Here is a 15,335-nt window from a genome sequence, read left to right on the forward strand (position 1 = left end):
TCCTTCCACTTTTCTTATGTCTCCGGAACAGTCCTATCWCTATCAGCTACAATTGTCCTGGACATGTTTCCTTCAGAGTGTGTTCTCATTGTTGTCAAATGTTGGATTGCTGTGACCTCCCATATTTTCATCTACTGATATTGCAACAGAATCTGAGAAGAAAGTTTCATTCAGAGGTGGCCAGGCTGAGTCTTTCTCTAACATTCGTTGCAGCCTCTTGTAATGGCTCTTTGAATAATACCTGAAGGTCCTTTTCAGCAGCAGCCATAGGGCTCTGTTCTCAATGACAGCTTCCTGTAAAAGCAAGAGCAGATGAAAGATTTTAGAAGATCCAAAAAGCAGCTTTTCATTCKCAGAACATACACAGGGAAAGTACTGGAGAGCCAGATCTCCCACCACGTCCTGCTCATCCAGAGTTCTCCACTGGAAAGCAAGGACTRGTTCCTCCTGACAGTCTGCAAGATTTGAGTAGAAAACACTACACACTTCCTTGGGCAGGGGGAAGGGCCTGTTACATCCTGTTCACCATTGGAAAGAACAGGTGGCTAGGAACATGTGTACTCGTATTTGATCATTCTGATGTGGGGATTTGAGGGGAGAGGGAAGCTTTAAAGAGAGAGGGGAAGGATAAGGCAGTAGCTCCTGTTTCACCAAATATTTCCAAACTGGACTGAGAAGGATGGAGAGAGGCTGAGAGCAGACCCTTTCTTCTCTCCAAATAGTGCTGACAGGTATGTTCAAAGCAGCTCACCTCTGTTATGAAGGACACAGCAAGGGTGACTGCAAGCATTATCACCATGAAGACCCGCCACGTGGTGGGAGTGCAGACAAGCTGTGAAGAAAGCAGTAGTGGTACTTCTTCAGTGGGTGTATCAAGTGGATGTGGGTGGAAGCAGACAACATCAGAAGCCTAGATCCTACCCTGACTGCATACATGGCTGAAAAGCTGATGTTATTACTTGTCTTTAGGAATTACTGAGGAAGAAGCATTTAAACTTATGAAACCACACTCTAGAACTGCAACAGAAAACCTAAATGATTTCTTTCTTCCTGAAATAAGAAAGAGGCCTAAGTATTTCAGCTCCAAATCCAGCTCTAGCTATCCACAGCTGGGACACTGGGTTTCTGGCTATAGTTCAATGTATTTCAGAGATGCAGYTCAGATCCAAAATTTGGATCAGCACTTTCTCCAGGACTAGGCTACTTCAGACTTTTGTCTTTTTGCCACTGCCTCATTTTCTCTTCCCAACAAATCCAGTGCATTCCCTCCAGACAGACTGGGAGTTTTGCAGTTCTCCCCAGAGCCATTCTAGTCCTCCAGAGCTGCGTTGTTGACAATGATGTCCCTGGTCACCACAATTCACACCAGGACTAAGACTTGCCTGAAAGTGCCATCTCGTGGCTGAGTCCTTTAATTGTGTCTTCTTGGGGAGCTTCTGTTCTGGGAGGTGTTACACACTGAGGCAGCCATAGCTAGGCAGCTTGGCAACCAAAGTCTTCTGGCCTATCCATCTGTTTCTGCATTTCATTATTCCCATTTCTAGATCTTCTTTCCAACACTTACACAAAGATACAGGACTTTAAGCAGCGTCATGCCCAGTGCTTGTAACTCGGAGACACTTGTTCCGATTAAAAATTTACTAACAAAATATTTGTGTGTTTTGTTTTGCTCCTGTGATGCCTACTTAAAGGCTGTACAAGAGTCACACTGAAAGTCACATTTTCCTTCCAATTTCTAGTGTGAATGTGCTCATGTCAGGTTTACTGATAAGCCTGTCCTGTGGCTACCATAGCTCTCTTTGGTATCCACCCTGGGATACATTTGTACATGGCAGCTCCCAACTTGCCTTTTGTCAGGTTCTTCATACCTCTGAAGACAGATGCTCTGTTCCCATGACAGTCTCGCTAGTCTTTCACCACAACTGTTTTAAACCCAGATGATGCTTTAGGAACCTGTGGGCTCCATCCAAATCTGAAAACTAGACAGGGTGCCTGAAAATGTGAGAAACTGAGAGCCAAAAGCTGCAGTGAGTACTGACTGGCAAAATTTCTTCACGTATTTTGCTTGCAGAGCAAGTACAGCCTGAGAAACAGAAGAGCATAGTACTTCAGCTTAACTTGAAGGGCTTAGCTTCTTCTGCTGGCCTCTCTACGAAAGACCAAGCCACCAACATATCAAACATGGTAGGTTCCCCATTGTGGACCTCTGTTGGGTGGCCTAAGCACTGAAACAATCAAACTGAGGTCCTTGGATACAGATGAGTGTCAGAGCACACAGACCTTACTTTGTTCAATATCCTCCTAATAATTGTGCAGCTAGCAAATTCCCAGAACGTTCTTCATTCTCATAAACTAAAATCCACTTTTTTGGCTTGTCTTTAGAAATGCTGTATATCCCTGTTAAAGTCTATGCCTTGTGCTAAGCACAGTCCTAGCATACTTAGAGTGGATTGACAGTAATATGAAAACCTGCCCTGGAATAATACTTACATCCATCCTTGAGTAGAGACCATCAATATCAGCAAACAGCAAGAAGAGGCAAACACCCAGCTGCACTGTGAGCACCAGCATGAACACATCTGAAGCAACAAGAGGAAGCAAATAAAAGCCTTTACAAGCATCCTTGTAAAGGATTTACAAGCATCCTCAGCTTTTGCCTTTGCTAAAGAGGAATGTAGGCACCATTTCTGTTTCTATATTATATATCTCTGGATGGTTTCTCTGTAATGGAGACACTGGCCATAAAATTATGGACAAGAATAAATTGACTAAATCTAAATCTAGCTCCTGTTTACTTAAAATGCATCATTCAGGCTCTCTTTAGTAATATGACATGTCTGCCAGTCACCAGCACCTGCCTGCTTTTTGTTAACAGTTTTTATTTTTATGCTTCAGAAATCCAAATGCCGGAGCCAAACTCGCTGCAGCACGGAAGCCCTGTCCTTGACATTGAAGCATCAGTCCAGTTCAGAGAGGTGCTKATCACAGGATGCAAATAAGACTGACACTTTGGAAAAGGCTGCCATTAGTCAACAAGGTAGAGATTTAGGAATGTTATATTGGGCTCCTGCTGTTTTAGCTGGTATCAGTTTGGTCAAGTATTACTTTTTCTCTAGTGAATTGAACTCTTGAGCTGAGTATGCCACAGATCCTTTCCTTCTTCCCATACTTACAATTTGTGTAGACAGGCTGCCTGAAAGGTTTTCCTTTGGAAAACACTAGTGCTACGATGAGGCAGTTGATAGTACTTAGCAGCCACACTGTGGTGTTTTCATAGCTCTTATAGCCATTGTCCMCTTCCCTCAGGGCTCCTTCTCCCATCCCATGGAAATCAAGGCTGGAGATAGTGGAAGAATTCTCTGTGTCGCTGACATTTCCTGAGAGACAGGCACTATTAAAAAAAAAGAGCCGCTCTAATCAGCAAATGATCATTGCCTGGTTATTTCCCCCTGCTTCCACTGCCACTATCAGGAATCCTCGTACTTCCCGTGCCATTACAAGGACGCGGCTTATTACTAGTGCCCTCAGTCTCACTGGGTTGAATTTGCTGAACTTGCAGACAGAGTTCAAACCTGCTTGGATACCCTGACTTCCCCTGCAATCAAATGCTCCTCTTCATGCTCTGCAGAAAGATTCTTATTACAAGCACTGTGCAGCACAGCAGATTCTGGAGAAGCTGGGACCTGAAGACATCACCAGTTACTTAGCACACTATGGGAGTATACAGGTCTGCTTGCAGATGCTGAAGAGCATCAGGGTGAAGCTAATGCTCTTCATCATGCAGACCTGCCCCACTGCATCCKCCTGGGTCCCACGTAATCCCAAGAAGGGGACTTACCTGTGTATATTGGTCTTGGAATACCAGGGCTGCTTCTGGACCACAACAAACCCTAGGATTTGCAGRCTGAGACTGAAGAGGATGTTAAATATGACGGAAAGCAGCAGTGGGGGTGAGATGAGCTGGCTGGGAGGCCTGTAGGAAACCAGCTTTGGATACGCATCTGTGAAACTCACTGAAACATGCACAGACATGCTTACTAGTGCGCCCAAAATACCAGCAGTGAGGCTGTCTATTATTGWCTGCTATTAATGGCCTACAAGGTTCACTGTAATATATACCAATACTATTTCAATTACAAATTMTAGTTATTTTCTCATCAAATCTTACTGGCCACATAAGAAGTTAATTAATGTTATCTGACTACTGTTAAGCACTTTTGGATAAAAGAGGTYGAATCTTGATTCTACTTATCTACTGGCGGTCCAAGGATATAAATGTATGCTCAGTCTCCTGTTCTACCTGTGGTTTATTGTCATCTGCAGCTTGGGATCTGTTGCTGTACATGTTCCATGTATCCTCCTGGTCCTCCTGGACTATTGCCTGTTTTTTTGAGCTGGTTGAGGACCCAAAAGATTTCCATCAAGTCCTCTCTTCTAAGGTTTCACCACATCGTCCAGGCGTGTGGCGCTTTTGAGTAAAGTTACTATACAGCAAGCCCTGATGCAGAGTTACAAAATGGACTATTTACAGCAAGATAGCTTTCATTACCCAGTGTGATGACTGACCCTTTAGAACGGATTTAATCAAGGCTTTTTCCAGTTGTCTGTGATCCCATAGGAATGGAAGACAAATCTGTGCTTTTGACATATACTTTTCATGCCCTGGCTCTTGCCATTCCTGCTTCTAATCTCCCACTCCTTGACTTATTCTATCCCATCAACCTGCCTCTTTCCTTTYCCCTCCTCGTCCAACCCTGGTCTTCTCTCTCATTCTATAGTGTTCTCCTCTGAAGTGTCTGACATCTGCTACTTCTTTCCTGGCCATTCTCATATCTCTTTCCTCTTGTGCTTCCTGTCTACACAGCTGCACAGTTTGGAATGCAAGTTGAACTCCCTACAGTGCAACCTCTTCCTTTTCAGCGTGGATCCTTCATTATTTTCTCGATCTGTCTTCTCATGTCCACAGGAAAAAAAAAAGGCCTGAATGTTCCTCTCTACTTCATTAGGTCTATTTGTTCTCCTTCCCTCTAGAGACAACATCCCTACATGCCCAGCAGTTCCRTTGCTGAGCATTGCCCATTTTTAATTCAGAGCTTTCTTTTCTCAAACAAGAMGCTTTCTCTATTGATCTAAAATTCCTGTAGCATGCAATCTCTCTCTTTTCTTGTTGCTATACATAGGATTATGCATTTCCAGAGAAGTGAAAAATATTTAAGATCTGCTCTCTCACTAATACATAAGATGACTAAGGGGCTTACTTGTCACACCAATTATAGTGGTAATAGCCAGATCTTGGAATAAAAATTGGTAATTCCCAAAGGAGTTTAGTTGCTGAAAAGAGGAACACAAAGAAAAAAAAAGTATCACAAATCAGACATTTGCCATGGGCCTATTTATATMATTTCCAGAAGCTGTATTATTTTCATGGAGCTAATGCTCTGCTGTTTGTTCTGAAATTCCACAAATATGCTAATCAGCAGATAAGGGAACCACACAACCCATCACCCRGCCAATATATTCATCATTATTTGGCCAGCAGTGAAATACTCTTATTTTGTGCATTGTTCAGGCTAATGATGCTTCCAGTTCACTCAGTGTTAAGCTCAGTGTAAGAGGAAAAAAATCTTATTTGAAGAGACATGTCCTTTCTCAATTCTGCACGGCTTCTGAATGCAAAACCCCCCTCCTTAGTTGGGAAGAAGCCATACAGAAGTGTTTTAAGGTACTCTGGGTAATCGACTTACTGTTAAAATAGTTCATGCTTCAACTGCTAAATAAATTGCAAGAAGATAAGCTAATAYCAAATCCTTCCTTTCCACAAATATATGCCTTCCTCTGAACTACTGCTCGATATCGCATCTTCCCCTTTGTCCAGTTGGGACTCTAATCCCTTTGGCTGAAATTAATAGGAAGAAGCTTTCCAGTTTTCAGATGAGGATACAGAAGGATCACATGATAGTCAAAACAGAGCACGAGAAGAGGAGAGAGGGAGGTCAGAGCGATGAAGAACCCCGTTTGCTAGTTTTATCTTGGCTTTTATGCCATGTTTATCCTACAGGAATTGTCCATCCTTCTAGCCAACAAGTCTCACATTCCCAGGACATACCCAGTACAGCAGAAGAACACCAAGGTACTGGATGATGCTGTACAGTGCCATGTACTTGAACATGCAGAAGGAAGTGACCAGGGCRGCACGGCCTTCCCTGTGTAAAAAGGTGAATAATTGACAGTAATTAGGTGATGGGTTTGCCTATTGCCAATACTCTGGAAATCCTATTGAAAAACAGGCCATTTGTCACAGGAGGGAAGTCTCTGCCAGTATTTTGTTGGGAAGTGAATTAAATAAAATTTGGCCTGAATGAAAGTAAAACTTTCTCTTGCAGAAATGCTGGTGCCAACAAAAGAACTTGATTCCAGACATCCATATTCCCAAGACTAGGATTTACTGGAGCAGGTTTTCCTGCTGACATTAATAGCGCAGGTAACGCACCTTGGGCCCCACAGCTGCTCAGACACTTCAGCTSACGTACCCTCTACAGCCAGATACAACATTATCTGACTGTGGAGAAACAGATTCTTTTGAAATGCTCTCCAGTATTCAACAGCACACTAAGCAAAATCAGGGCCTTGACCTTCCTCATGGCAATATCAAATATTTTGTGGAATTTACAGAAAAAACTACCAGAATAAGGAACARTCCTATTCACTGTTGGAAGATGCCACGCTCAGTGATTAGAGCATGGACTGTTAGTTGCTGAATCTGTTCCTAGCTTCACTCTGGCTCACAGTTTTAGCCAGAGGCATTACTCCTTTAAGCAATATTTGGGGAAGCTCTAGAGAGAGGCACAGTGTTAAAGTAGCCAAAAGATCTAGTGCTGAAGTTGTACTCAATGAAACTTCTAGTTTTAAATAGTGACTTTAGGTGATTCCTGCTATTCATTGAATGAAGTCCTTGAGTTTGGCACAACCTTGATCTCTCGTATTTCACTAAGGAAGGATCAAGTAACCTTTTGCAAAACCTAGCTAAGGAAATGGTTCAACAGAAGCTATTTTGTGTGTGTGGAGTATATCAAAGGTTATGCCTAATAACAGTGCTCAGGGTGCTACTGTGGACTGAATTCAATTTATAGAGCCAGTGCTTATTTTGTTATCCCTTTTGAACTTAAAATATTGATAATGAGGTAATCCAAAGGTTTTTTTTAAAGGAAGTTGAGAGAGGAACATTTCCAAGGCAGTTTCAAGGTCGAAGAATTTTACTTTTCCCTCTGTGTGTACAAGCTGGCCTGATGGGAACACTAGTGTTAGAGAGGAGTCAGGACTGTCTCCTTGCCATAACAGGACAGAAGAATCCGCACTCACCTGATTAGCTCTGGCACACATGCTATGCTGGGAGTTCGTGATGTGAAAGGTGAAGCTACAGATGCCTCCTGCTCTGACAGTGAGATCCCTGCATGTGCCACTTTCAAAGCCTGAAAGGCACATTCATCTTCAGTACTCACAAGCAAGGGACACACAGTGATTGGCATGTGAAACTGGAACCAAACCCCTTACAACGGGATGCTTTTTGTGAACAGCAGTCCCTGCTTGTGCCCTGGGTGTGCTCCACCCCGAAGTTCCCCCTCATGGCATAAGCAGCAGACGTACAGAAGCAATAAGGGGATGGCAGCATGAGCAGAGACCATTCCCCACMGGCCCCCCAAACCATCCACACCACCTGCAGAAGACAAGGTTAGCTGGGYCTCCTTGGTCAGTGCTTCGCTGCATTCACAGGTTACACAGAGAGCCTAGGTCCTCTACTGCTTCTGTTGGGAGAATGCTTGTGCCTTGTGTTAGTGCAAATGCCCTGCATCAGAGCGAGCTTCACTGCTTGGGTGGCATTGCTCCCATTGGCAAGGCTGTGTGAAAATACAGGTGTGAACAGAGAAGCCAAAGGGAGTTATGGGCAGTACTGAATACTGACCCTTCCTTTTAGGGGGAAAAAAAATCCTTGCACGTTTAAAAGATGTGCTAAAAATAAAATGAGGAGGCTGCAGCTGTTCCTTGAGGGAATTCATCCTAACACAAATCTTCTCCTCCTTCAGCCAATGCAGGTGTTGCTAGAAATCATAGTGGAGGATTTTGAGAGTCTTTGGGGTGTTTTTGTAAAGAAAAATAAACCAGTACTTAAGACTACAGTTTGTAACTCTTTCTGCCTAGAATAATTTCTGCCTGGTAAGGACCACACGTTGTGGAATCAGATCTGAATTAATACTGAGCCAATACAGCTGCTCTGTGAATACGTACAAGACTCCCATCCCTAGCATGTGGTGCTCAGTCTGGGGTACATTACTGGCATTGCATTAATTTTTAAAATAAGTATACTAGAACTAGATTTCACTTACCCCACAGTCATTAGCTCCATCTCCACACATGCCCACAAAGTAACTAAAAAATAAATTGACCTGCAAGTCAGTGTTGGGGAAGGTGAGATCTGTAAACAGGAGGGAATCAAAGACCCTCTCCCCCCTGCCCTTTTTTTTTTTTTTTTTTTTTTTTTTGTTAAAAGCTAATCTGAATGGCCTGAAGCATCACAGGTTGAATTCTCTGGGCTCAGGGTGTGCCTGGGCAAACGAGTAAAGTAAACAAGTGCCTCTACTTCAAGCCCAGAAGGAGAAATAGGAGAGTGATGTAAGCAAAGGAAACTCAAAATCCCAGCAATGTAAGCTCTTTGCTGTGTTGCAAGAGTAATGTGAGCTTCAGTGTCCCTTTAATGGATTTTTGGAACTTAATGGCTATGTTAGAAGTATGTGGGTGACACTGTTGGAATTTTAGTTTTTGTACAGGATGCACAAAAGCTAGCTCCTATTAGAGTCATTCATCAAATACTTTCAAACATTTAGTTCATTATGAACTTACTCCAGCTTTTGAAACTCTTCTACAAGGCTGGATTTCTGACTGGGAGACATTCTAGCAAAAACTGTTCCATTCAGCAGGAGCTGTAAGGAGAAGGAAGTGATTTTTCTGAGCATTTGATACAATAATCAAATGATTTGAGTTATGATCTGGAATGGAAAGCACCCAAAATCCACATTTCCAAACATTTGTTTTAGACCCCAAAACAGGAAAGATTGATGACCTAAGATAAAAGTTATCTTAATATTTTTAAAAATAACCATCACAATGAGCACAAGAATATCAGCATGTCATTGGAGTTATTAAATGAACACAGATAACCAGGCAGGGAGTTTTTAGAGAGGGTTTCATGAGACTTTAACCTTTCCCTGCCACAAAACATGCTTGAATTGAGTGCTGGGAAATACAGTGTTTTCTGCTTTTCCCCACATCCAAAGGGAGAAATGCTGTGCAACAGCCAGGTACCTGCGTACCTCACCTTAAATCATGTCCTCAGACAGTGAGGTTTGTCTGCTCCATTCATATACAGAAGGATTCCAGACCTTTCTCCACACATTAACATCAGAGACCCAACCAACCCACAGCTTGGGGAATTTAAATAGATTAGATTTATCCACAAATTAGAGTTCTGAGTAGATCTTGATGTCCTYATGTAATTACATTAGCAAATTCCAAATCTGCTGAATGGCAAGCCTGCCTAAATTAAATATCCCAGATCTTACCTTTGGAAGTAAGTGGCTGAAATGCTGTGCTATGATTTGGTATGATTTTCCACTCATGGCAAAATGGTATTGGCCTGATGCAGCTGCCCGCCTGATTCTTCTTTCTGCCTGACTGCCATCATCCTATAAATCAGGCAAGAGTGAGTGCTGTTCCTAGGCTGCAATGCACATTTCTCCATGAACTATAACAAAGAAAAGGAGGCTATCCCGTGGGGAGGGCACTTGGGAAGGCCCTAAGGGAGCTGGGTGCAACTCCTAATGGCAGCTCTTCAAGGAGTGAGAAGCTGGTCTTTGTCTCAGTTTCATTGTGCAGATATTTGATTTGATGAATATAATTCCTTATCAAACTTAGCTTATGCTTCACTGTGTATATATAATTTCTCAACAGTTTATCTGTTTTAGTTTTGCATGTGTGGGAAAACACTAACTCTCCACCTGCTCAGGAAGGGATGGCAGGACAGTGGCACAGATTTTGACTTCACATCTATGAAAGGAAGCATTCTTGCAACTGGCATCAGACCCTCCTAAGGGCTTAAAACAAACTTGCATGGGTTTCTGCAAAGATATTCTCAAGGTTAGCCTAGACAGTTTGCAGAAATACTGTTCAGAAGATAATATGCTAGGAGGAAAACCCTGGTGGGGTACATCTTTATAAAGATCACTTTCTTTTAAACACTTTCCTGGAAAATCACATTCTGTAGTGCAGATGGTGGTGAATGACTAGACTGTGTTATACTAGCACAATCCCACTGTTATTTAAATATTATTTAAAGCCTTCCAGCTTAGTTTGTTTTCTTGTTGCACAGCAAGCAACTGCCTTATGCTCACCAAGCTTCCATAATCTTTAGTTTTGTTTTCTTCTAGTAGTTTCCAGGTTACAGATGCAGAAAAAGACCCAGGTGTTTTGTTTGCTTCCACAAGAACCACTGTGTTGGTTGGAGAAATCATCCCAGCATTTTTGGCAACAGTTATAGCTGTCTGAATATTGTCACCTACAAAAACCAAGGGGAATGTTATCCATGTATTTCATCAATGAGGAATTGTTCAGAGGGAAAACATTTGTCTTCTCCTGATTTCTGAGTTTTCACATATACCCACAAGTACCAGTCAGATTCCAGTATTTGTGTATAAGAAACAACAAACTATAATTTTGGATAAAGATTAAAACTTTGCATATGATATGGTCTATCTCAAGAGTTAAATATGTATATACATTTCTTTTGTCCTGAGCCTGAAGAAAATGAGCTGGATATTGTGCTCCTGTTTTATTCAGATACAGAATATCTGTACTTATATCTGTACAGATTATCTGTAACTTAAACAGAAAAAGATTCTATTTTATTTAATAAACTATAASAGATTCACTGTAAAGTTACTGCTATATCACTGACGCTCAGTTGCCCTWAGTTTGCTTTGGTATAAGATGGGTGCTGAAGGAGGTGAAACACAAGAGGAAAAGATCTGCATGATTCCTGGAAAAAAAAATATGTTTGGGCCATGAAAGCCATCCTCTGCTGTTTCTTCTGTCCAAATCCAAACCACCCCTTCAAGGAAAACCTGAGATAAAGGCTACTAATTTGTCCTGGCACCCATGATCTGTCTGGGCTGGTTTATGACCACAGGATTTCATGAGGCGCTACAAAGAAGGCAACCTGTGGGGCATGTATTTGTGCACATCATCTGGTAATCCTCATCAAGGAGAACAAATGGACAGCACCAGAAGAACTGCAAGACTCTGATCCATGGTGAAAATGGGATAGGATAGATTAAAAGTYAGTTATCTGACAAACCATGATGCATTTGTCAGAGACAGAAACATGCACACATTTCATTACTATAACACAGATGTTTCTTGGAATATAATTGTATGAAAGACACAAATTTCTCCGTGTTCCTGCCAGCGGTGGTGATGAAGCAGCGGATTGCTTGTTCACTCACAGATGGTTGAATTCCATCATGCCTGGGCCAGTGGCCACATGAAAGATCCCAACTATTTAGATACCTGTGACCATTACATTCCTGATGCGTGCAGCACTGAGCTCCTCTAGGACAGGCTTTGTCTCTCTCTTCAGTCGATTCTCCATTATCAGCAGGCCCAGGAACGTCAGATCAGATTCCACCTCCTCCCTTAGAGAGAAGAGACAGGCGGTTCTAATTCTTTTTTGTCCCTTTGGACTGTTTTTACATTGAATTTGCTGGTGGCTAACTATAGCTATTAAACATTCAATCTAATTCAGAAGAATTCAGATAATGAAGTAGCTCTCAATAGGCCCAAGCTGCCTGACTATTATGGTCCTATTTCCACAWCATGGGAGTTTGCATCCAAAAGCAGCAGGTGGTGCTGGTTGTGTGTGCAGAAGCTTCCCTTGATTTCTCATCCTTTTATTCTGTTCTTCTCTTATTCTGTAGGGTGAGCTTAGGACATAATCAATTTCCATACCATCTTTGCTTAATCACCAAAAAAAAAAAAAGAAAAAAAAAAAAGGGCCAATTTGGAGCTATCTACTCTACAAATCAACATGAAGCCTGACCGATAAGCTGAACTATTTTCTATTCAAGCACTTTCACTAGTCAACACCAAAAAGCCCTTGTAATTCCCTGCAGGATTCTCAAATTGCAGTGCTCTGATTTGGAAAGTTCGTGCCTTTTCCTTTCAGGACTATGCAGAAAAGATAATCATATTAGCAAATGATACTTACTACTCCTGACAATCATACCTGAGCAAACAGCATATGGGAAATCCATCTCTCTCCTTTCCTAATCTCTCTATACCTATCCTTTGCCTTTTTTACAGTTGATAAATTCAAGTGAAGACAGAATTTAGTTAGCGATCCCATCACTGAAGCACATACTAGAGAGATTTTGGGTTGCTCCAGGGAAATGGGTTTCCTTTGAAAACCCTGAAAGCTAAAAGCTTTTAAGCACTTTTTTTAGCTACTGTAGAAAGAAGATGATGCCAAACACTGCATGGCAGTCAGAGTAGCCAAGTCAAGTGACACCTGAACAGTCACTGCTTTCACAGCAGGACTGACTGTGTTTGACCTTCACTTTTCTTTTATTCCCATGGCAATATATATGCCATGCTGTGATGGCACCCAAAACTGCAAAATATGGGACATATCATAGACATTTGGTCACAGGTTTGGTTAAGTCAGTGATACTGTCACAAAACTACTTACACTTTGCTTCAGTGCCAGTGCCACTGGCCCTTTCAGCAAGTGAAGAATCCTGTGAAAAAGCAAGTGAAACCCATCTGGACTAGGGCCTGCAGCTAGTGAACAGAAAGGACAGCAGATACCATAAGTAGTCACAAATATTTCATAAATGATGTTTTTGGAGTATCACAAGTAAGAACTGCACAGGTTTGGGGAAGGGCATCTGAATACGTGTGTTGTTCCTGAGGGAGTTGTTCCTGAGGGAGGTTTGTGTAAAACAAGGAGAAGAGCAGAAAAGTTGGCTGGCTGCTCTGTGCAATAAAGATGAACAGAGACTGGAGCAAGAAAGCAGCCAAGGATATCCTGCCTCCTTTGGCTGGACTAGAGAATAGTTGGTGTGTTGGGAGTCCTCTGATGCCTTTGCTTAAGCAAGAAGCTGGAACAACAGAGGAAGAGGCAGAAAGCCTCTTCATGCATCATGTTGGGTTGCCTCAGATGCATCAACAAAAAGTGGTGGCAGAGGTGGTGGACTGAAGGTGTACTAGAGTTATGCTAGTTCAGGGTGTGCTAGAGTTATAGTCTGCATATGGGTCAGTTGTTAAGAAATGTCCAGGGATTTTAGATGTGGACTTACAACACAGGTTAATGACCTGCCCYGATGGATGTCCAGATTTAAATGAGATTCCATTAGATTAGACTCCACCAAAACTGTTTGCCCTACAGCCCTGCTCTTGGAAGAGGCGCTGTGGTAACTGTGGTATTATCTGAGGTTGAATGTGGCTGATAAGGAACCCATTACTTACCTTCTTAAATCAAGAGATTGCCTCTCTGCCTGTAGAGGTTTATAGGCAAGTCCAATGACTCTAAAGCCTTGTGCTGTATAGAACAGAAGTTTGCTTTCAAAGTTCAATGGGACTGTGCAAAACAGAAAAGACAGTTCATCAGGACATTTGTCTGCTTTCTAAAACAGATAAAATAAAAGGAGAATAGTCTTGGAAGCCGTGGAACAGGAAATATTCCTGTCCTGGAGAACTAGAGGAACTGCAGAGGGTACACCTACCATTTACAAAGACATTATGAAAGGTGGCCAAAGACATTAATGAAAACTGTTGGAATGAGCTTTGCTCTATAGGAAAATCATTGCACTTCCTGACCCTCTGTACTTAGGATCCTAAGCTGTTGTACAAAGGCTTCAATGAAAGAGCTGTGTACTTCCAGCTCCTCTCCTGAGGCTTACAGAGAAAATAAAAACTTCTTTGGTGTGCATCGGCCCTCTAGACATTTTCCTCAGATATCTGGATTTTAGATTTGTTGGAGCATGGCAGAGAGATTCTGACTTGTCATGCTGAGGTATAGTGTATTAGACTCAGAAAACATTTTTGGACCCCCCCCCTTCCATTACATCCTTAGAAGTCAGTTATACATATATGTTTCTAGGAAACATTTACAAATGTTATTTACCTGTTTCTGCTCTACATAACTTGGCTACTATTTCTGGAGCTCCTTTTGTGAAGATTTCTTGTTCCCCACCAATTTTCTGAGCAATGACAGACATTCTCTGCAAGGCTGAAGAAAATGGAAACTGGTGCAAAATGGCAATTCCTTCCACTGGTGTCTAGTAGAAAAGCAAGGGGATTAGTCACTGCAGCAAGGAATTTAACCTCAAACCAAAGGGTTTTAGACCTCTCATCTGAGCTGTGGTGAGAAGCTTACCCAAAATATGATTCACATTTGCCCTTGAATAAATGGGTTGATTTGTCACAGAGGAATAGAAAGGACTGTGGATGAAGAGGGGATGAAATTGGATAGAAATGTCTAGCCTAAGCAGTAGGCAAAGCTCACTGCCAGCTTTAGCAGACTTTTGGATATATGTTACTGAAAGGAACTCAATAGTGAATATCCTTTTGCTTCAACAGGACTCTGCCAGGTCTTACACTGGTCTTGAGAAGCTGAAAGGGTTGTTTGAAAGCCCTCCCTTGGTGTACATCCCTAGTCATCGGCTGCCACACTCCATACTGCAATTTCAAGGGCTTTTATCACCTCCATCACGCCCTGAGTTTAGACTGRGCCTGGTGCCACCAAGAGAGCAGAATTTCTGATATGGACAATTATGTCAGGCAACAGCCCCCTGCTTTAAGCTCTGTTTCTGATGTAAGCAACAAATTCCTCCTGACTTCTCTCTTCAATCAGAGAGAACGAGGTGATCTCTTTGAAGGCAGTGCAAACATGAAGTGTCTTGGGTTAGAACAACCGAACATTATATTACTGAAAGGTAACACTCACACTGACAGTTTAACTTGTTCATGGATGTGTATCTTTCAAATTGCTTACACTGCTGGCTTTAGGCCCAGGTCTAACAATTGTAGTATGTGCAGATCCTTGACCTTCAATCTGGTATGCACTGGATCTATCTATCACCTGTGAATTGAAAGACAAAAGTCTCTTAAATCACACACACCAGTAGAACAGACAGGGACCTCAATGGATCTCTTAGAGCCTTTCCTTCCAACAAAGCAAGATATTTCCTTTATTTCTGAGAAGGGTTAATCAGACCTCACGTTAAGGA

General features: G+C 42.2%; 1 protein-coding gene across 1 annotated transcript in view; it reads right to left on the minus strand.

Moving 5' to 3' along the window:
• LOC112947446 (probable cation-transporting ATPase 13A4) overlaps positions 1 to 15,335 on the minus strand; it is a 36,157-nt gene continuing 20,822 nt past the window's right edge. The window contains exons 15-30 of the mRNA XM_026039536.1: positions 15,101 to 15,187; positions 14,231 to 14,384; positions 13,573 to 13,684; positions 11,617 to 11,741; positions 10,443 to 10,606; positions 9,615 to 9,737; positions 8,896 to 8,975; positions 8,382 to 8,424; positions 7,360 to 7,469; positions 6,107 to 6,203; positions 5,259 to 5,331; positions 3,839 to 4,013; positions 3,174 to 3,391; positions 2,491 to 2,579; positions 752 to 832; positions 1 to 294 (exon numbers count right to left, since the gene is read on the minus strand). Coding sequence (XP_025895321.1) covers positions 73 to 294; positions 752 to 832; positions 2,491 to 2,579; positions 3,174 to 3,391; positions 3,839 to 4,013; positions 5,259 to 5,331; positions 6,107 to 6,203; positions 7,360 to 7,469; positions 8,382 to 8,424; positions 8,896 to 8,975; positions 9,615 to 9,737; positions 10,443 to 10,606; positions 11,617 to 11,741; positions 13,573 to 13,684; positions 14,231 to 14,384; positions 15,101 to 15,187 — 1,953 coding nt within the window. The 3' untranslated portion in view covers positions 1 to 72. The remainder of the gene's footprint in view (positions 295 to 751; positions 833 to 2,490; positions 2,580 to 3,173; positions 3,392 to 3,838; positions 4,014 to 5,258; positions 5,332 to 6,106; positions 6,204 to 7,359; positions 7,470 to 8,381; positions 8,425 to 8,895; positions 8,976 to 9,614; positions 9,738 to 10,442; positions 10,607 to 11,616; positions 11,742 to 13,572; positions 13,685 to 14,230; positions 14,385 to 15,100; positions 15,188 to 15,335) is intronic.

This window comes from Nothoprocta perdicaria, unplaced genomic scaffold (assembly GCF_003342845.1).
Source record: "Nothoprocta perdicaria isolate Ctin4 unplaced genomic scaffold, notPer1 scaffold_232, whole genome shotgun sequence".
Taxonomy (NCBI): domain Eukaryota; kingdom Metazoa; phylum Chordata; class Aves; order Tinamiformes; family Tinamidae; genus Nothoprocta; species Nothoprocta perdicaria.